Source organism: Cottoperca gobio, chromosome 17, assembly GCF_900634415.1.
Source record: "Cottoperca gobio chromosome 17, fCotGob3.1, whole genome shotgun sequence".
NCBI classification, from domain to species: Eukaryota; Metazoa; Chordata; class Actinopteri; order Perciformes; family Bovichtidae; genus Cottoperca; species Cottoperca gobio.
In genome coordinates, this window is record NC_041371.1 from 7,335,917 (window position 1) to 7,357,081 (window position 21,165).

At 42.6% G+C, this 21,165-nt stretch overlaps 1 protein-coding gene across 2 annotated transcripts; it reads right to left on the bottom strand.

The window, feature by feature from the left end:
* On the bottom strand, positions 1 to 20,950 carry yes1 (YES proto-oncogene 1, Src family tyrosine kinase). Of its 2 annotated transcripts, none has more exons than XM_029453343.1 (12): positions 20,588 to 20,950; positions 12,200 to 12,490; positions 10,743 to 10,842; positions 8,967 to 9,065; positions 7,854 to 7,957; positions 7,423 to 7,572; positions 6,155 to 6,310; positions 4,299 to 4,478; positions 3,482 to 3,558; positions 2,676 to 2,829; positions 1,974 to 2,105; positions 1 to 212 (listed from the first exon to the last, which is right to left on the bottom strand). In XM_029453343.1, exons 2-12 carry the CDS (start codon positions 12,480 to 12,482, stop codon positions 4 to 6), a joined length of 1,644 nt encoding a protein of 547 aa, XP_029309203.1. In that variant the 5' UTR covers positions 12,483 to 12,490; positions 20,588 to 20,950; the 3' UTR covers positions 1 to 3. The 2 variants fall into 2 exon arrangements, with proteins under 2 accessions (XP_029309203.1, XP_029309204.1); XM_029453344.1 differs by lacking the exon at positions 20,588 to 20,950 and adding an exon at positions 19,052 to 19,215.
* Positions 20,951 to 21,165: the final 215 nt, after the last annotated feature.

Genomic DNA, 21,165 nt, shown 5'->3' on the forward strand with positions numbered 1-21,165 from the left:
AGACTAGAGGTTGTCCCCTGGCTGGTACTGTGGCTCTGTGGCTGTGAAGTAGTCTTCCAAAAAGGACTGGATGTATTCGAAGGTCGGTCTTTCGTCCGGCTCCTTCTTCCAGCAGTGCCTCATCAGCTCATGGAGCGACTCGGGGCAGCTCTGTGGGCACGGCATGCGGTAACCTCGTTCTACCTGCTCAAGCACCTCTCGATTCACCATACCTGGAGAAAAACACAAAGGGATATCGTGTGAATGCACTAATGATTTACAATTCGCTTCATTCATCCATTAACACACGATCGAGCCACCAAGCAAGGCAGTGGTTTAACCGTCAGTAGAAATTGGGGTTCACCGTCTTCAGGTTCAAGTCCACATGAGAGCTGAGCACAGCCGTCTCCTATAATAGAAGTTATTTAACCTCCACATATATTTTGAAAGGAAGGAACGAGGAAACAAACGGATGAAAAAATAATGAGACAACAAGATTTAAAACCTCCAAGAGGATTAATATATGAACGTTTTAGATAATTGTGTTAATGCCAGCGGAAGTTAATTGAGAGAACGTATGTACAAGTGGAATTTCCAAATCTTTTCTGGGCAAGAAGAATGGTGCAAGTTTTGATCAGGAAACAACTCAGTTAGCAGCAGCACATGTTGGCATCATGCAGCTAAAAGGGTCCCACGCAAACCACTGTGTTAACGGAAAAAGAAGAAGAAAAAGCATCCTAGTTGGAACATGGGTCATTATTACACGTCAGACTTGTAGTGAATCTCAAGGGCCCGCAGAGGGCAACAAGATTACGAATATTTTATAGAAATAAAATAGATTTATAAATGTAAGTTGTCCCAGTGATCATCAAGATGCGGCTTCATCTTCTGGCCTCTTCCTGCCCTACTGGAGCCGTGGATTCCTTCCCAAAGACAGGAAGACAGTGATCCTGAACCCTGTGACACGGCGCTGAAACAGCTCCATGGGTAGCTAAACTGCAGCTAAAAGAGGTTATGACAACTGCAGCGTGGGGATCAGATTATCTCACACACTTGGGGAAGAGGAAAGTCCCAGAGCGACTGCTGAGACCAGGATATGGTGGCGGCGGTGGTATGACGGATGCTGAGGTGTTTGCGTGATTTATGTCTCGGATCCGAAACCCTCAGCTCTAATAACATGCCCGTTATATATCAGAGTGAGTGTATGCATCTATATATACACACACACACACACACACACACACACACACACACACACACGCACACACACTAAAATAGAAAAAAAAGATGTTGCCATGTGTACCCCTGCTCGGTACGTGATCTTGGTACACCTGCATCATACTCCATCTGTCGAACAAGATAATAGAAAAGACTGCAGCTCAGCAGGAGAGAGACACACATGTCCGGTGAGTCATAGCGCACTTTAAAGAAAAGAGGAAAAGAAAAGATGGGGTTCAGCCTCCAGAATTTTGAAACTCTTTGAGCGAATAATTAGACTGAGCGGTTTGCACTGAAACCAAGAGGGCCATGGGAACCAGATGGCCTTCTTCATGAGATGGTGGTTAAGTCTGCCATATGGCACGCTCTGTAATCAGTGCCAGTCGAACACCGTCAGACACACTGCAGTACTGCAGTCATCCAGCGGGGGGCAGAGGTGAGGTGGCAGACGACAGGAAGAGGGAGATCATAAGTGGTACTTTGCACATGCACTAATAAGTCATGAGACATCTACGTTGACTCATATCAGCTACATGTAGTTATGTTTTATGTATGAGCTACACGTGTGAGGAATGCCATCAAAAGCTGCACATGACGATGAGTAGCATGTTCGGCAAAGCAACACATTTTATTCCTGTTTTCCATGAAGGAAACCTGAGCAACATGTTCAAGATCATGAGGTACCACAAATTCAAAAAAAACGCAGTAAAAAGAATAAAGGAAGCCATAAACACACAGTTCACGGTCCGTATCGTCTGCGCAGCTCTTATTGTTACCTGGGTACGGTACTCTGCCCTTGGTCACCAGCTCAGTCAGTAGTATACCAAACGACCAGCCGTCTGATTTGATAGTGAAGCGTCCGTACAGAGCAGCTTCAGGGGCCGTCCACTTGATGGGGAATTTAGCACCTGGAAAAAAATTAATGAAGATGAAACTCACCATTAGTTTCATCATCGAATCATCTGCTGACTATTTCCCCAATTAATCAATTAATAGTTTAGTCTTTAAAAAAGTTTAAAAAAAGCATTTGATTCCTGAAACCAGAGAATGCTATAATAATGAATAATGAACCGATAATCTGAATGATTGATTATTAACCTTCTGTTGATCAACTAATTGATTAATCAATAAATGAGTGAAACATTGTGGCCTAAACATATTAAATGTACGACGATAGAAATGTGTGTCAGCTCTTGTACTTCAGTGCGAGTCATTGTCATTACGGATTCATCTGCTGATCCTCTTTCTGATGAAACGATCAATAACTTGATTTATTATATGTCAGTAATTATTAACTCTCCTCAGGCGAACGTGACATCAAGTGGATTTGGATCAATGGCTTTAAAGACATTCAGTTTATTATTACATAAGATAAAGAAAAGTAAGTGAGAAGATGGATCCAGGGACTTGAATCGACAACCCTCCGGTTCCCAAGCCAAGTCCCCAACGCAAGTCCAGATGCAGGTCTCTACACACACCTTGTCTGGCAGTGTACTCGTTGTCCTCGATGAGTCGAGCCAAGCCGAAGTCGGCGATCTTACACACCAAGTTATCAGCCACCAGGATGTTGGCAGCTCTCAGGTCCCTGTGGATGTAGTTCATCCTCTCGATGAACGCCATACCGTCTGCGATCTGAGACGGGGTTGGATAGGACAGACAAACACAGAGGGGGGAGGGGAGGGAGGAGGGACAGCAAAGAGAAACTGGCATCAGGATGCAACCAAAGCAAACATTTGATTCATTGCAAATGAAAAGATCAAATAAGACTTTTGAGTTAACCCAAATATTAATGAGTTAAATAAGATTACATGCAGCTGCGGCGACAGCAACATTTAGACACGTCTTGAACACAACTATCTCGAGGCTTCACCCCGCCTCTGTGTAATCCTTTAACACTTTTCCACTCTGCAGCTGGTGGAGGAGAAGAGGAGGCCAGGGAGCGCACAGAGGAGACTTAAGAGCAGATCACGAGAGGTGACTGAACCAGCCAGCTTAAGTGGCCTCTGATGAGCAGTGTTTAAGTGCTACTGTGGCGGTTAAGTGATGGAGAACTAGTGGGGAAGAGGCAGGGTAGAGATGTCAGATAGGATATTAAATAAATATGACAGCCACACGGGGAACAAACAGAGACCGTGATATTTGACGGTTGGGACGTCGCCCACACCGCGCGCTCTTTGTTTTATTGCTGATGCATGAAAAATACTTCTCTCACACAGAGTTAAAACAGCAGCTGGGCAGGTCGGAGGCAAAAGGGAGGTTTCTGAGCTTGTGTTAGTATTCCTACCTGTGCAGCCATGTCCACCAGCTGGGGCAGCTTCAGGTATCTACCATCTCCCTCCTTCAGGAAGTCCAGTAAACTACCTGTCAGGGTTCAGAAGAGTCAGGCAGAATCAAGACGTCTGTCCGGGCGTCGTGTAAACACAACTCAGAAATAACTGCAGCATCAGTTCAGTGCAGAAAACGCTGAAATAAGCAAAAACCTCTTGAAGGCAACGTGACTGCAAAGATCATAAGAGGATTTCAGTTTTATGTTAAACTTTATTGGTCACGCAGGCCAATAAAGTTTAATTACTTCTACTAAGAGTCATAATCAGAGTTTTAAGTTGCACAGCAGGTTACAGATTCTTGCTACAACTCCAGCATGTTTCTGTTTTTATGTACATATTTTACCACAGATGAGGACAGTTGTGTCGTTACATTTAAAGCGGCTGCATTTTTAACAATGCAAACGAGGACGTTTCAGATTTATTACTGCACGGTGAAGCTCCAACAAGGGAAGTTACAATAAGCAGGACACATTTCTGTGTGTGGGGGAAGAAGGATCTCCATATTTAAGGGGCTCTAAGAAGCCTTTTCTGATTTCTGATAATCGATCATCAACATAGGTGCCGATTATTTTTCAGTCAGTCAATCGACAAATCGATAAGCAGCTCCAGTTGACTTTATCCATATTCATCTATAGCGCTCTCGTCTTTGGAATCCTTACTATGTAGCACTTGTAACGTGATTCAGTTTATATCACCGTTTTACAAACATTTCAACAAGTGCGCACGCGTCTTCTCATCCGTGTCTACATACGACTTTCCCCCACCCGTCCTTACCTTTGCCCATGAATTCAGTCACAATGTAGATGGGCTCCTCGGACACCACGGCGTAGAGAGGCACCAGTTTGTCGTGTCGGAGTTTCTTCATGATCTGAGCCTCCTGCAGGAAGGCCTCTGGGGACATGGTGCCTGGCTTCAGGGTCTTGATAGCCACCTTAGTCGTGCCATTCCATGTGCCTGAATAAAAAACAACATGATCGCTCAGGTTTTGAAATGAACCATAAAGTAATGTTGCATTTGTGCAGCTTCAAAGGTATTATAGGGAGAAAATAATTCCTCTAAAAAAGGCATTTCCAATTTATAAAGTGACACGCACTGCAACCTTTTGACCCCTTTTTAAGTGATTGAAAAGTCAATCCTAAAATCAGCCATCATGCCAGTGATCTCTGGCAGCGTTCACATGTGTGAAGAGCCGCTCAGGACAGAAAGAACACAACGGCTAACATAATCATCCACTTCCTGCTCGAGAGCCACTTACTCACGCCCTGCCTGCACACAATGAGCTGAGGCAGGAGATCTACTGCTTCCGTCATAAGGCTGACCTTCATGAATGAATCATACTGAACAAACTTCACACACACGCTGGGAGGACAGAGTAGGGCAATAATAATGTCTGGTGGCGAGCACATGGGAGAGCAACGGAGCTCAACTAGCAGAAGTCAACGGAAGACATTAAAAAAAACGAAAAACTAAATGTTGAACAAACACACGAGGAGCGAGGAAGGGGTTTCCAGAAAGAAGTTGAGCAGAAAGCCATCAACAGAGAGGGATTCCTGGGACTGCACAGTGGAGGCTTGCAGGTCGTGACTCGCTGCAGGCCAGACTTCATGACAGACCGAGTGCTGAAAGAAGAGAGTCGTGTTCACTGAAAGCCCCCCCGTCTCACGTGCAGGCCGGAGAACTGAAGCGTAGGAAGTGTGTGTGTGTGTGTGTGTGTGTGTGTGTGTGTGTGTGTGTGTGTGTGTGTGTGTGCAGCTCAACAGCAATCAGCGTTTACATCAGTATATGGGCCAGTGAGGCAGCGAGACAAGCTTCTGAGGGCAGTCTCACTCAACGTTGGACTTAAATGAATCATTCTATAAACTAACTCAGTTTGAAAGCATTTACTGCTTCAGAGTTGTTTCACATTAAATTTACATCGGTTGTAAATGATGTACAGCGGATGCTTTGTCTTCCTATGTAAGCCCTAATGGCCGTGCGTGTCCATGCAGTTGTTTACAGTCTTTAATAATTCATGATGGGTGTTTGCGTCAAACATCAATATTACAGAGTGTATTCATGCGTGTGTGTGTGTTGCTGACATAGGAAAGCCGTGGACTCATCCAAGTGCATGATGTGCATGAGGCTTTCCATTTTGCTGACAGATTTCACACAAATAGGATTCCACCTGCATCCTCCTCGTGTAGCTTTTAGTCTGTGCAAGGAGAGCATTTTCACTCTTACATGTTCTGTTTCTGTGGGTTCAACGAAAGGGACTCCTGAAGAGCTGTAAGGCTTGACTGAGCGTGTATGTCACCACAACTTTACACTGAAATCAACTCGTTTCAATGAAATAATGGCAAAAATGAATTAGTTCCAGCTTCTCAAACGTGAATATGAAACGCTGATGAAAATAAGAGTGTGATCCTGCTCGGCCGCAGTATAAATGGATCTATAACAAAGATGCACCAAGCGTCCAGCACCACTTACATAACTGCTTTCTGTTGTGACCGGGGGAAGAAAGAAAAACTGAAATGCTAAAAACATTTGTTAGGAGTGGGTACTGTCGCTTCAAGGTTTGTTAACAAACACCTTCACAAGACAATATGCATGTGTATGTGTTTTACTCAAGTACGGCTGTAATGGTCTCTTACCCATCCAGACTTCTCCAAAGCAGCCCTGTCCAAGTTTGACCTCCAGTCGGAGGGACTCTCGCGGGATTTCCCAAGCATCCTTAGCTAGTCCCTGAGTCTGAGGCTTCACCGTGGGGCACACGGTCGTCAGCCTGTAGCACAGACCATCAGCATGTTCTGGACAGGAACAGACATGTACAGAAAGACAAACAGAAAAAGAATGAGCTTAGACCTCGTTAGCGATTAGCCTGCCAACTCACCACCAGCCAGAAACACAGTCCCCGAGTCCTGTTACGCACAAACACAATCGTGGCAGTTAGCGGAGCCTCGCTGCGCCGCATGGACCGTAAACACGAGATGAATAAAACATCACATCACAACTTGACAACACAATCAGAACACAATCAAACCGAAATGAAGCAAACGCGCAGAACTCTTGACCCGTCAATCCACCCAGAATACTCGTTTATTTTTCTCAATGCTCCTTCACAGAAATAATCAAATATTATGTTAATTCCACCATAACGACATGAACCGTGTTGAACTCAATTTAGTTTCAATTTCAGTAAGAAAGCAAAAAGATCAAGGGCTTGTCGTTGGTGTTGAAGCCTTTTCAGACGCAGAGCGATCCTAATGCAGCCGACAGCAGCAGCGTTAACCAGCTCGTGAAATGCAGCATCGTCATTCTGCGCACGGGACAGGGGGGGCACGATGACAAGGCAGCCGGTTATATTCAGTGTAAGGTAAGATATCCTCATGACTTCTGTCTTGACTTTAAAAAGGCTACATTTAGAGGATTGAGGATTAAGTATTATAAGTATAAAGAGCAACGACACAAGACTTCAAATCAAATGTTAAAGAGCTGCATGAGAAACATCACAGTTGCTCTTGCGTGCGTTTACATCATCCAGGAGCTTTCTTGTGACAGTCTGCAGAAACAGCTGCCTGCCTATCAATATTGTGGAGATTACAGCAGGCTTAAGACCTTTTTTTATGAGACATTTTATATTCATGCCTCTCTTGGCTCGAGTCTCACACGGTTTTTGGACCTTGCCGTGATTGCTGAGCTGCAACCGTATCAGTGAAAGCACAGGGGGACAAAAGAAAAGCCCCTCTGTAAAACATATTCAACACGTATCCCAGCAGCAACACATGCAGCTGAATAATGTATGTTCTACTGCAGGCACTGAATTCATTGGCTAACATACTTGTATTGCAAAAACACCAAATGTATGAATGACTATAATAAAACATGAGCATGTTTATTATGCAGAAAACACACTGCATACCTGTGTAGTGTTTCACCAGCTTCTGTAGAGCCTCAAACTGGGCCCGAGTGGTGATGTAATAACCGCCGTTGTCCAGCTTTCGGATCTTGTAGTGTTTGACATTGTCCCCCTTCACCTCATCCCAGTCCCGGATAGACAGAGAGTAGGCCCCTTTAAGATCCACAGAAAGCCCGTTAGATTGTGCTTCATAGTAACAAAAACTCTCTCAAATCTGTCATACATCTCAAGCTTTCATTATGCACAACATCAACACATAAAAAAAAAAACACATTTAGCTTTTAACTTACATGAAAAGAAAAAAGGAATTCCCATATAAATGAACATATGGCTGCAATAAACCCGATCCCACAGCTCGCACATGTATGGAAGAGCCTTCATCATTTGCCTTTAATATCAAAACAGTCTGGCTTTTATGAAATAAATCCTTTTACCTTTGGTCGTCTCACTCTCTCGTGCCAAGAAAGTGCCCCGCTGGTTCCCTGGAAGCAATAAGAGACGCTCGGCGTCTTTGCGGCCCATTTTACCAAAGTACCATCTGCACCAAGAGAGAGTCAGAGAGTCAGACACAGGAGGAGCTCTCAATGTGATCAGCTGCACGACAAGTAGGACTTTCTTATTCATGTAGATATTTAGATGGAAATTCTCGGGCTTTATATGAATCTAATAAATCCGCTGTATAAAATTGGCAAGTGAAAACGTCAAAAACAGATGAAAAGGAACATAAAATATATCTGATGTTAGTCACATCAAACATCAGGAACCCACTTTGAAGGTCACCACATATGAAGCGTATAACAGACCGAGCCGACCAAACGAGCTTAACATCTAATTTAAGTCCAAATCATTTAGACCATACTGCTATAATTACAGTTTATTAATATTTGTGCTCCAAGCAACAAATCTTTAGCTTGGTCCATAACGTATAACGGGCAAGTATTCCTATTCTGAATAAATAGTTCAAACATTAACTCACGGCTGTAAACAGTCTTAAAACATAGCTTTTCTTCTTCTTTGTTTAAAGAGTAGTAATATTCATTTAGTGCGAAGGAAGGAACCAAAAAAACCGTGAACACTGTTGATCACTTGGACTCACTCTTTTAGACCAAAGGCAAAGTTAGCTGGCCTGGTTTCCACAGGGGGGGGGGGGGGGGGGGGGTTATGAGTAGCTTAACCATCTAGTATTAGTAAAAATGGCCGACAGCCAATGAGAAACGAGGCCAAAACTGTCTAAAAGAGCGCGGTCCCTTAACGTTTCCGTCACACCAGATGAACAGCAATGGGAATGTCACCGTCTCTCAGCGACAATACAGGGCTCCATTGTTAGACCGTTGGTACATGATGGGTTAGTCACAATGTGTGGCCGTCCAGCCGCATCATGTCTTCTTAATCAGAGGAGAACTAACTGAGCAAGGGTGAGAAACAGAGAGGAATGCGAGGGGGGGGGGGGGGGGGGGGAATAAAAGTGAAAGAAATGATGGAGGATGACGGAGGATGACGGAGGATGACGGAGGATGACGGAGCTAGAGGCAGAATGTTGCTCTTACTCTTCAGCCTGTATGGAGTCGGCTGGAGCCACGTAGTTACTGGGGATGTAGCCTTTCTGTCCGGTGTTGATGGAGCGAGCCTCCCACCAGTCGCCTTCCCTGAAAAGAGAAATTAATTAGAAATTAAAATCACACAAAAGCACGCCTTCAAAGAAATACACCTACTCTAGAGAGAAGACCGTAAAGACAATAAAAAGAGAGAAGAGGAACAAGGTCGTACTCCGCGTCATTCAACCGCGTCAGGGAGATAAGTCATCAAGTAGGGAGGCTGGTGTATAATGTCAAGCAGTGGAGGAACACACACACACACACACACACACACACACACACACACACACACACACACACACACACACACACACACACACACACACACACACACACACACACACACACACACACACACACACACACACACACACACACACACACACACACACACACACACACACACTATCAAAAGTACGTGTTGTGCAGAACGATTGCCTATGATTGACATGTTACCATGTATCAAATTAAAAGATAGTTCATGCAGATGAATCGATGCATGTCTAACTTCTTTTGATTTTTAAGAAATATATAAATGCATTTTATTTTGAAATCTCTTTGGGCTATATGATGGGCATTTTATAAATAAATAATTTAATTTGTGTTTTAATGTAAAATCTTCATTCTGAACATATCTCGTAACTACAGCTGTCAAATGTAGAAAATAAAAAGTAGAAATGTACTTAAGTGCAGTATTTCCACCACTGATTTCAAGCAATTGTAAAATGTATTTAAATAAAAATGCTTGTAATTTCACTTTACGGACTTTAAAATGTGCTTCATGTATTGTAATACGTGCTCCGTTTCATGCTTTCAGAAACACTATGCCATAGAAAGAAATCTAAACAATATAGAAGGAATACAAATCTGCATTAATAGCACACACACACACACACACACACACACACACACACACACACACACACACACACACACACACACACACACACACACACACACACACACACACACACACACACACACACACACACACACACACACACACACACACACAGCTGTTTCAAAGAGGAACTGAAGTGAAGGGAAAATCTGTCTGACGGCATTTTTGTAAAACTGAGCAAATCTGTCCTCCTCCCACCTCGTCTCTAAAGCAGATGGTATTTTCATTCCTGCAAAGTGTTCATGGACAGTAGCCGAAGACGTGCGTTTGATGAATGAGGAGAATTTGTGGAGCACTTGGAGCTCTGCCTATTTCCACACCTGTGCACACCTGGGAGAAACAGGATGCTGCGGCAGCAGGTCGGGAGGAATGAGTAGAACATTATTTATTTATTTTTATTATAATTGGATTGTTTCCTTCCATTATGTTCAGGAAATAATGGACACAAATAACAATTAGTAAAACAAGTGCAACATTACTCTCTTAAAGAGGGAAATTAAAGGAAATGATCATCGTTGTATAAAAACTGATTCTGTAACAATCTAAAGAGTTTGACCTTCAGGCATATTGTCAGTGCACCGGTATGTACTATATTACTAAATGAGGGAAAGTTAATGTTACACTGTAACACAAATGTAAAACCCTAAAGTAGAGGAATGATCTATGGCGGTGGGGACGAAACAGATGGCCCATTAGAGGAACACATTAACCCAGACTGATCTCTGCCTAATGTCAGATCTGAATACAATGAGGGATTACACACACACACACACACACACACACACACACACACACACACACAGAGTGTAGAAGGGAAATGTACTCACGTGTTGTTGATAATCTGGAAGCGATCCCCTTTTTTAAATGACAGATCATCCGTTGTCCTCGCTTCATAGTCGTACAGCGCTACGAAAAATGTTACACCACCTGAAAGCCGGAGAGACTGAGCGTTAGAGATGTGCGTATTAAATCTGATAACCGCACCAACAACATCTGACCTTCAAATAAAGACAACAAAATGCTCATTTTATTGAACACCGTTTCATACTCGAGTTAAGTTCTCCTCGAGTTGAGCAACATAAACTGAAATATGCTAATATTAATACTGTGTTATGCAAGTACAATTCAAGACCGTATCAAAGAATACTACGTATAATTGTATTGTTTTTGTTTAAAATATCCCTTATTATACTATTCTGAAATATCCCACTTCCTGCACCTCAGGGCTCGGACTAAAATACAACAAGCTTTATTACCGTCGATTTATTTCAACTGTGAAAACAGGATATTTCCTTTCACAATACTCCGACTCGGTGCCATCACTACAAGTCAGCGAATCAAACCGATGTCACTTAATCTATGTAATGAAAAGAGTTGATTTGTTTGGGGTCTGAGTGCAGAGAGACAACAGGACTGACATATTTATCTTGAGGAGGAAATTGAAGGGGCAGGATTAGATCTGCAGCAGCCCTCAAGACAGATTATCCTCCTTGAGAGAGCAAGAGGGAAGTGCGTGTGTGTGCGTGTGTGTGTGTGTGTGTGTGTGTGTGTGTGTGTGTGTGTGGTGTGTGTGTGTGCTTGGGAGGAAACATCATTCTTTGTTGGGTACATTTACTTTACTGCATAATGTACCCATCCAATCTATGATTATTATAAAATTGTTGATCCAGGATTAAAAACATTAAAGGATTTAGGCAGATCAATCAAAATCAGGCAAATAAACAAATAAGACAAGTTGGAAATAAAACTAAATAAACGGTTGTTTTTTTTTAAAGCATAAGTTTTTGAGAAGCGATTGAAAATATGTCACATTATTATTTTAAAAGAAATGCATGAAGTAACAAGTCACAAAGAGTCATTTCATTACCAACACATGCTGAAATCAAACTAAATAAAAACGTGTGCTTGAATAAATCCATTGCATTTGGTGCATGTCAATGTTTTCTTTGGCTCCGGAGACGCCATCCCGCTGCATTGCTTCTCATATTACAACTCTATTTTGGGTTTTCTCTTTGGCCCTGGATCTTTTTGGCTGACTCATTTCAAATGTCTACTTTGCATAACATCTGCTGCACATATTGTCCTGTGCACGACAAATGTTCAGCAGGAGTTATTCTAAAGTTCAATTCAATTCCTGTTACATTTTGGGGACCAAATATTTCAATATTTAAGGACATTTTATTCATGTTGAGAAGCTTTCTTCTGAAATATGCAGATTCCCTTGTTCCTGGTCCCATACGTCTCTCTCTCTCTCTGAACCCTTAGATCCTCTGCACACACTGACCTGTGATGACACCAGGGAAGGGACTGCTCACAGCCACAGAGGTGAAGGAGGTGGAGGCCCCACCAAAGGGCGTCATAATTGAAGAAGCCCCACCGAAGGGCGTGAGGGCGGCGGCGTGACTGTTGTAGCTGTTGTTGTGTGTCTTCATAGCTGGTGAATGACCCATCAGGGTGGGGTCGGGCCCGTAGTGGCCCAGGTGCGAGTTGATGGGCGCGGCATTTGAATTGTCGGGTCGGTACTTCAGCGCCGGGCCCTTGTCCTCTTTGCTCCTGACGCAACCCATCGTCGAGCCTACAGGGAGGAGAGGGGGACGGGTTAAGGATCTGATTACTTGTAGTTTGATCTTCAAAATGTCGACTGAAGTGTCGACTATCACAAATCTTAGATTCGGCTGTTGATGACTAAAATGTGGCTTTGACAAAAGTTTTGGGTTGTGATGCACTACCACAAAACTGTTCTGAATTTTATTACATGTTTTACTGTTTGTTCAGCGTTTTGTGTAAATCATTATTTCTCCTGCTATGTGAGGTTGACAGGGCAGAGTCCATTTTTTTATATTTCACCTGTTAAATATGTCCAAATGTGTCAAATCATGTTTAACAATCATTATTAATGAATATATAATCGTCCCACATATAAATCAATCATCAACCTTTGAAAATGAACAGGTATCCAAAACTCAAAACTGCTTTGGTGTATAAATTGGCAACAGAAGCTAAAAGTTATGAGCTCATGCTCTGTCATAGGGGGCTGAGCTTGTGTCACAAACGGAAAAAGATATAATTATGATATTGTACATATTAGCCTGGAGCTTTTTTCGGGAGGTCTTGGCATAACTCTCCCATCCAGAAAGCAAAGACTGCATGCCAATGAATGACCTCACATGATTTCACAAGTCCCAACAAAGGCCTGTCGAGCAAGTCGAGCTAGGAACTAGATTCTGTTACAGCCTGTGGCCATTTCAACTCTCCCCTGCGATCCATCACTGACACAGAGGGGCACAGAGTGTTACGAGTTAGTGCTCTCTCCTCCTGAGCTCACTGATATGGGACCCCGTGTGTGTGTGTGTGCGTGCGTGTGCACACACACACACACACACACACACACACACACACTTTAAAAATTACTTCAAATAAAACAGAGATATAAAGAAACATTCTTGTCTGTTTTGGCTCAGTTGGTGTTTGGAAAGATTATTTTCATGAGATTAGTTATAGTTGTGTGTGTGTGTGTGTGTGTGTGTGTGTGTGTGTGTGTGTGTGTGTGTGTCTACAATAAAACAAGCTGCCCCTGCACAACATAAGGACACTACAGTCCAAGACTAAACCACTATCAATGACTCACATCCTGGCATTTGTGAAAATGTTACGCCATAGTTTCAAATGCCCTTCAGTGACAGGTCACATATTTGTAACAGATGTGTCATTCATAAATGGGAGGCTGATGAAGCCAAAATGTAAAACTAAAAGAAAAGGCAAGACAGGCAGAATACAGGACAGTATTTATGCCTCAGTGCTTCACACATCTTTAACCTTCAGTCTTTCAGTCTTTAATCTACTAATGCAGGTAAATGTGTGTTCTGGTGAAAAGCTAATAAAGTTAATTACAAAGTTTCTTCGATCTCGGGTGACATCAGGCAGAGTCATTACATTTCATTTGACATGATTTTATTGACACCTGTGCGAAAGTATTTTTAAGCCCAAGTAAAAATGTTATAGAAAACATTGAACTTAATGTTAATGTTCAAGCTGCTTTGACATAACTCTGTTTTTCTGCTATTTATACTTCTGGACTATAATTATTAAAATGTTTTTCATCTTTGCGTAGTTGTTCGCACAGTCGATCACTCTCAACTCTACAGACGGCAACATCTCGTAGGTTAAGCTGCCACACTACAAATGCCAGATACAAAATGTAAGAGAAGTGGATAAAGATGAAATGATATTAATTCTCACAAGAACAGTAAAATCAGTCAGTCGAACTCATGTACACTGGCCAGCTCATTATTCCACTTCTATTCTACAGACACTCTCAACAGGATTGTTGCCACAGACAGAATAACAGCTGGTGACGACAGCACTGCTTGTCCTGGCAATTTGTTAATGTCGGTTGATATGCAATGCAACATGAAAGATGTCTGCTCTTATCAACCGTCAAATTATTTCTCGTCTGACAAAGCGGCAAAGTAGTTGTTGTAAAATGACAATGATATGGTATGATGAACTTTCTCAGTTCTCTGGATTCACTGCCAAAAACATATACGAGGTACAGCAGAGATTTTGTAGTCGTTCATTTTTATTCTAGTACAGTGAAGACTCTTTTTCCTTCAAAACAAATGTAAAGGGTAGTTCACCAACTTTTCTGAAACGCTAGTTTTTGTCGTTAGTCATTCGAGAAACAGCTTCACAGAAAAGTCTTTGGATATTCTGAAACGTGGAGCTGAAGCGATAAGTCGACTGATTTATTAGTCATGTCTTAGTTCCTAGTGCTTAATTGTGGGAATTTGCTGCTTTACTTTGTCTTATGTGATACTAAACTCAATATTTTGAAGGTCAAAATAGTCACTTACACCTTAAATAAATTGTCATTTCCCACTATTTTAAACATTTTACACAAACAGAAAATACACGTGTGATAAATCGAAAATAAAAGAATTGTTAGTGTCAGCCTAGGTCAAGGGCTTTGTACTAATAGTATTGTGCAATATCTCTAAGCAGGCTCAACTAAACCAACGTCAGAGTAGAAGCCACAGGAGCAGAAGACAACATAAGCATGGCCGCCACCTTTGACCTTATCCTGTCGCACATGTCAACCGCTACATGGCTCCACAGGTCCAAAACGCTTAGTGCCTGACCTTAAAGTTAATACTACAGCAAACAAATGGACTGACATGAAAGAAAACAAGGTGGCAAAGTGTCGGTGTAGTTCAAAGAGAGTATCAATGGTTCAAAATCATCTGCCGTGTCCTGGAAGCAAATTCTCCAGACTGGAGCTAATCCTAATGAAACCAGACGACAGGTGATGGTGACGACTGCCAACACAGATTCAGTGTCAACTAGCAAGCGAGTGAGCGCCACGTTAGTACTACGTGGAATATCTGCTTTAAAATGAATCCAACCATCCGGATCAACGTCTAGAATAATGAGGATCAAAGGACTTGACTTGATTTGGATTAGTGTTTGGACGATTTCACAACTGTTCCTGTGTGGAAGCTTTTAAAACCTTCAGTAGTTTCTCTTTCTGTTCAGAAGGATTCTGATTAATGTTCCCAAATGCTGCCATGTAATTATAGGCTGAACAACATATTAAACACTCCCCTTTCCTAAGCGATTGGCAAGCCTTCCTATTTACACCATTATGCACCCAGAGGACTCGCTCAGGCTTGCGACCTATTCATAGCCATTTTAGGAGCGAGCCCACAGGGTTGGCGCATGATCTGGCGTGTCAAGCTGGTTCAACGCCAACAAGTTTCACTTTGGATACCTTCCTGTTTGGTTCAAGACATACAAGACTTGGCCTAGAGCAAAACCCAGAATATAACGCCCTTAATAGAAAGCAATGAGACATGTTGATATAAATAATATAATCCCGTGTTCTTGATACTTCAGGGAACAAACAGTTCATTAAATGAACTGTTTGTTCCCTGAAGGACAACTAGAGAGTATAAATAAGGAGGTTATTAACATTTTGTTACTGTCAGTGTCCAAAACTCTGGTTTATACCAGATTCCAAAACCATTAAAATTAGCGAAGTCGTCTTTTTAAACGATCTATATCCTCTAGTTTCTACTTAAGATCTTTCTACAGTAGTTTTTGTAAACCACCCATGGAGAACTGTGCTCTGACAAAAACAGAAAAGGCCACGTCTCCAGAGAACCGCTTTGGATTTATTCTTTTGTCAGTCTCATCTACCTTTTGTTATGGACAAAGAGAAAGTACCTTGGAGGAGCTCCCCCACAGAGCAGAGCACACTCATAGACCCCTAAAGCTATACAATCCCATACACATGCTAACACTGAGCAGCACACATGCTAATCAGGGCAAAGACACGGTGTCCTTTTAGTGGTGGAACTAAAAAAAGCTCAACAATCAAATCAAACCAAGGGCTCCGATTAAATATTCAAAACCAACCGATGCCTCTATAGACAAACAGATTTACAACCACGGCTCTTATGAAGGGACTATTGTATTGTTGCAACAAAACTTAATACAATCATTGTAGCAATTGTGGATAACTTTACGCAAATCCCTTAAAAGAATGTCGACGACACACTTTGCATGGGATTCCTCAGTGGTGTAGAATTATCATCTAGTGTGACCAATCTACCAGAACTAATGACACCTCAAATTGACCGCGCAGCAAATCAAATTACAGGCAGATGATTGTTTCCTAAATACGGCTGTTATATACACACACAATGAGATTAGATGGAAGAAATGTGTCACTCTTTTGGTGTCTCCGAGGGAACAAAGTAAATGCCGCCTGCAGCTCATACAGAGATGTGGGTCATGGATTTAATGCACAAATGCAAATTGATTTTTAGCATTCATAAAAGCGTAGAACTTTAAAGATCTACAGTTAAAATGACTTTGCATATTTACAACAACACAAAAAAAGTATGAGTTTAAATGCTCACATTTACTTTACCACGCAAGAGATATACTATATATTTGGAAATGTTAAACACGCCGCATTGAATATGACACGAAACGGAAAGAAATCCATGCACATCCCACACATATTTGTGAATAACTTTACTTCCAGGCACGCTGTACCAGCGCACACAAAAGGCAGTGGTATGTGTTCAAACTAATGCTGGAGCCAGACCCCATCCAAGGACATGAGAGGCTGTGTGCCAGGCTGCCAGTGATGCCGTGTTAGATTAAGGAGACACAGGCTGCTGCTTCCCACAGGGCCGAATACAACAATACTGGAGAGCTGCAGGGAGGGGGGGGGGTGGGGGGGGTGGGGGGGGAGTGCTGTGGCAAGCAACATCCAGGAGACAGAAATCCTACCATTACACATAACCAGGCCAAACTGTCAGCCTTAAAGGGCCAGTATACTCTGTCAGCAATGATGGTCAAATATATTTGGAAACCTTTTCGACATCAGATTGGGGGGGGGGAGGGGGGGGGGGGGCAACTCACATGTGCACTCGAGTCAAGTTCATTTGGATAACTGAGTTAACCCTCTCAAAGAGCTTCACATGCCTGCATTGTACGAAGAATTGACACCACTCGATGTATTTAACCGTGGCAGTCCAGGAGGAACAATGGGTGCAAAACAGAAGAAAAGTGACAGCCAGTGAAAAGTTAGACAAATGTTATAGATAAGCAGCAAGCACGGCAGTAGTGTAAAATATGTGTACCATTATACAGTATCTGATGAACCAATCTCCATGTACTCAGAGTCCCTCTTTATTTAGCTTTATTACACAAATTAGTGTCTGCTCTTTCTTTTTAGTTCCGATAATGAAGTTGTGTATAAATGGAATATCTTTGACTACCATGTTCTTGTAATGCATTCATTAAGCAGATCGAGCATGACGCAGCTCTGAAGTGTCGTTAACCATTCTGACCGACCAGATGCACCTCTGCAGCGTCCGGGGAGAGGCCTTTCAACCTTTGACCCACTGAACGACTGTGTAGCCGTTGCAGTCACTCGGGACAAAACTGACACGCTCGTAAAAAAGGTTGTATATTCAGTAACTGTAGTTCATGATTTGAAGATTGTGTTTAGTCCGGTTAGACTTCAGCACATAGGGATGGGTATGACACTTGTACTGACCTGAAACTGGTTTATTCTTTGATAAGATTGTTATTGTTGTTATATATTAAAAAAAGGCAAAGTTCTTGTATGGTTGCATAGCTGCTGGTTGAAAGGTATAAGCGGACATTCAGACGTCGGTTGGTACCAATGATGCATGCAATACGATCCAGAAAGTCCGGTGGGAGTAAAAGATGAATCTGTTTATAGGCTTGTCAGACTCCAAAACACACAAAACACTGCATAGTTGCACATTACTCGTACTTTGTAAGCACCTTGCCGGATGATGTTGCTTTGTCAGGTTGACCTTTGCCGGATGACCCTACACAACAAAAGTTAAACTTGGCTCAACATTTGTTGAAGCAAAATAAGACGTTGTTACTCGTTGTCTCGCTGCGCTTTTGTTTCAAACGCATTATTCTGTTACTCCAACTGGACTACTTGCATTGTACTCATCATCACCCGAAGCAAAAACGCGGCACCACCAAACTTGTGTATTTTTAAAATGCGGAGCTATTTTCAGTCTCACGGCTCGCCAAGTCTGTTGAACCTCTGACTACATACACCATCACAGCTGGGTTTGGTCTGTTGCACCACACCCGGCTGTGATGTAGCTTGGTACTAAAGTGCCACGCTAACAGCTGCAAAGGGTGAGGAAAAGGCATGTTGTCCCAACGAGTTGGCAGGGAAGGCCAGATGTATACAAGTAAGACTTTAAGTACCGCACTGTTGTCGATACTCAGGTGTTGTATCAGCAGTGGAATCTAATCTTTTCAGAGAAACACATGAACATAGTGGAACACTATTTACGTACAATACGTTTAACTGATCACAGTTCTCCAGATTACAAAGGGTAACATTTAATTGTTGTGCTTTGTCTGACTAAGAAAAGCAAAGTCTTCAAATTGCAACAATGTGAACCACAAAAAAGCAGCAACTCCTCACATTTGGGAAAGTGAAACCAGTGAACAAATCATTTAAATGATCCATCGATAACTACGGTGTTGTTTTCCATTGATCTTTTCAGCTCTAAAGCCATTAGATTACGATTGAGCCTTCGTGTTACGGTCTTCGATAGTTACTTACATGCCTTAGAAAAAGAGCAGCATATAAATCCACACGCCTAACGCGCTCATGCTATGAAAGATACATCCAGTTCAGAAGCCTGAAAGTTAAGACTTGCTCCGTAAACACTGGCCGCAATCACAGAGAGATGGGGAGGTACCAGGGGCTGCAAACGGCCACCGAAGCGTAACTCAGTAATTGTCCTGGCACACTCTCTGAGGCGCAGCTCGGTGTTATCTACAGGGCAGCCTGCCATCTCTGCCAATCACCCAGTGAGTGGAGGGGGCCGGCGTGGGGGGAAGAGAGGAACTTCCTTCCGAATCCATTCATTCCATTGGGGCCACCTGCTGTGCCTGTCAATGGCTGGAGTGACGCTGGGCGAGAGAAAGGGCCATCTTCAAGCTATAAAATAGAAGAGCTCTTCTTGTTCTCTGTGCTCACTTTGCTGACTGAGGAAATCTGAAATGTGGAGGATTCTCTTTTTGTAGTGGGAAAAAAAACATTTGTATTCAGCTTGCCAACATGACAGTGTGTGGTGTAAGGACTTTGATCTTTCCACTGGGGAGGGGGGGAGGAACAAGATTGGAAGCTTCTAATAAGCAAACTGTAATGATACTGTAGAGTCTCATTTGTGCCATGAAGACACTCGAGGAGTATGCAAGGATCCTTAAAGCGTCCAGTTAAACTCAAGTCCCTGAACGCTGGCCAGCACCACCTGTTAGCGCTCCTCACTCCTCTGCCAACAGCCCTCTCCTTTCCAGCTGTGTGTGCGTGTGCGTGTATACTAGCAGAGGGATTACCGTGGAGGAGGATTACTGTGGCACCGGAGTATATAAGCACCCACAACCGACACATGCACAATCGGGGACAGTGACTATATGAACACACACACCACAATATTACAACAGCATTTCTGCGTTTAATATCTTCATACACACACACACACACACACACGGATTTTGTGGTGTGCGCTAATCTAGGAAACAGAGTTGCACCACCACAATAAAAGCATGCAAGGACGGAATTGGAAAGTGCTGCAAAGAGCTTAAATGACAGAAATGTTGTCATTTTGGAAGCTCTGTTATAACAGTATGTCTTGCAATAAAGGCCTATAAACAGCTGAGGCCTACAGCATCTGATTGGGTGGAAAGAGATAGAGATTGGGTGAGGCAGAAAGAAAGGAGTGGGTGGTTAAACTTTTGTTTTGTGAATTTGAAAAGAAACTAAAACACACACACACATTTTAAATGTGGGAATAAAAGTTACAACAATGTGAATTGAATTGATACTGTGTTTATTTCATGGCTAAAACGGTGCAAATGCAGCAATCTAGCATTATTGGACGAGTCTTCTCCCATCGAATTATACAAGCAAATAACCCTGAAGCCTGTGTCCTGGTTCAGGATCTACAATGAAACAGACTTTGATAACAATGCCACACACCCGAGGAAACTCTCTTGATCTCTTTCTCAACTTTCTCCAAGTGTGACAGCACTACAAGGCCCTGCTCACTCATTCTCAAGACAAAATGCCACTTTTTTGACGAGCATTTCTTACCTTAAAAGCGACCTTTGCAGTGTTGTGCTTCGGCTACATGCGCCCTGTGATCTTTTGTTTTCCTCCACGTTTTTATTTTACGTCGACAATCCAAAAAAGTGGAAACAGCCGACAGAAACAGTCTCTAACGTGGAATCTCAGTCTTCCGTCTGTCCCATACCGATTAACTACTTCACCAGCCCAAAGTCCTCCGCTGGGATTCTTTATATTCCTTTAAAACGAGGACTCACCGCCAGCTGACAAAGGCTGCTTAATATGGCGGAGTAGGAGCCAACTAAACAGTTAAAATATCCAGAAATCACCGCCTGCTGACGGGTCAGGGTTGCCCTGAAAGACACACAACAATAGCCGGACTAGTGCTGAGGAGCTGACGAGGCCAAAGAAGGAATATTGCTGCGTTCAGGTACTCAGATTAGACTCGTACATCCGGGTTTCCCAGATACAATTAATCCTAAAACACGTTTAACACAAACATTGTTGGTGTATGATCCCTTTAAAAGCAATGCTTGTGAATTTCGTCCACAGTTTACATGTGAGCAATTTAACAAAATACTACTACTACTACTTTTTGGTTAAAA

Coding starts and splice junctions, on each gene's coding strand:
- yes1 (XM_029453343.1), bottom strand. CDS start 12,482: ATGGGTTGCGTCAGGAGCAAAGAGGACAAGGGCCCGGCGCTGAAGTAC. Junction 3,559..4,298: donor GACTGAATTCATGGGCAAAG/GTAAGGACGGGT, acceptor GAACCCTGACAG/GTAGTTTACTGGACTTCCTG. Junction 2,830..3,481: donor TGGTGGACATGGCTGCACAG/GTAGGAATACTA, acceptor ACCCCGTCTCAG/ATCGCAGACGGTATGGCGTT.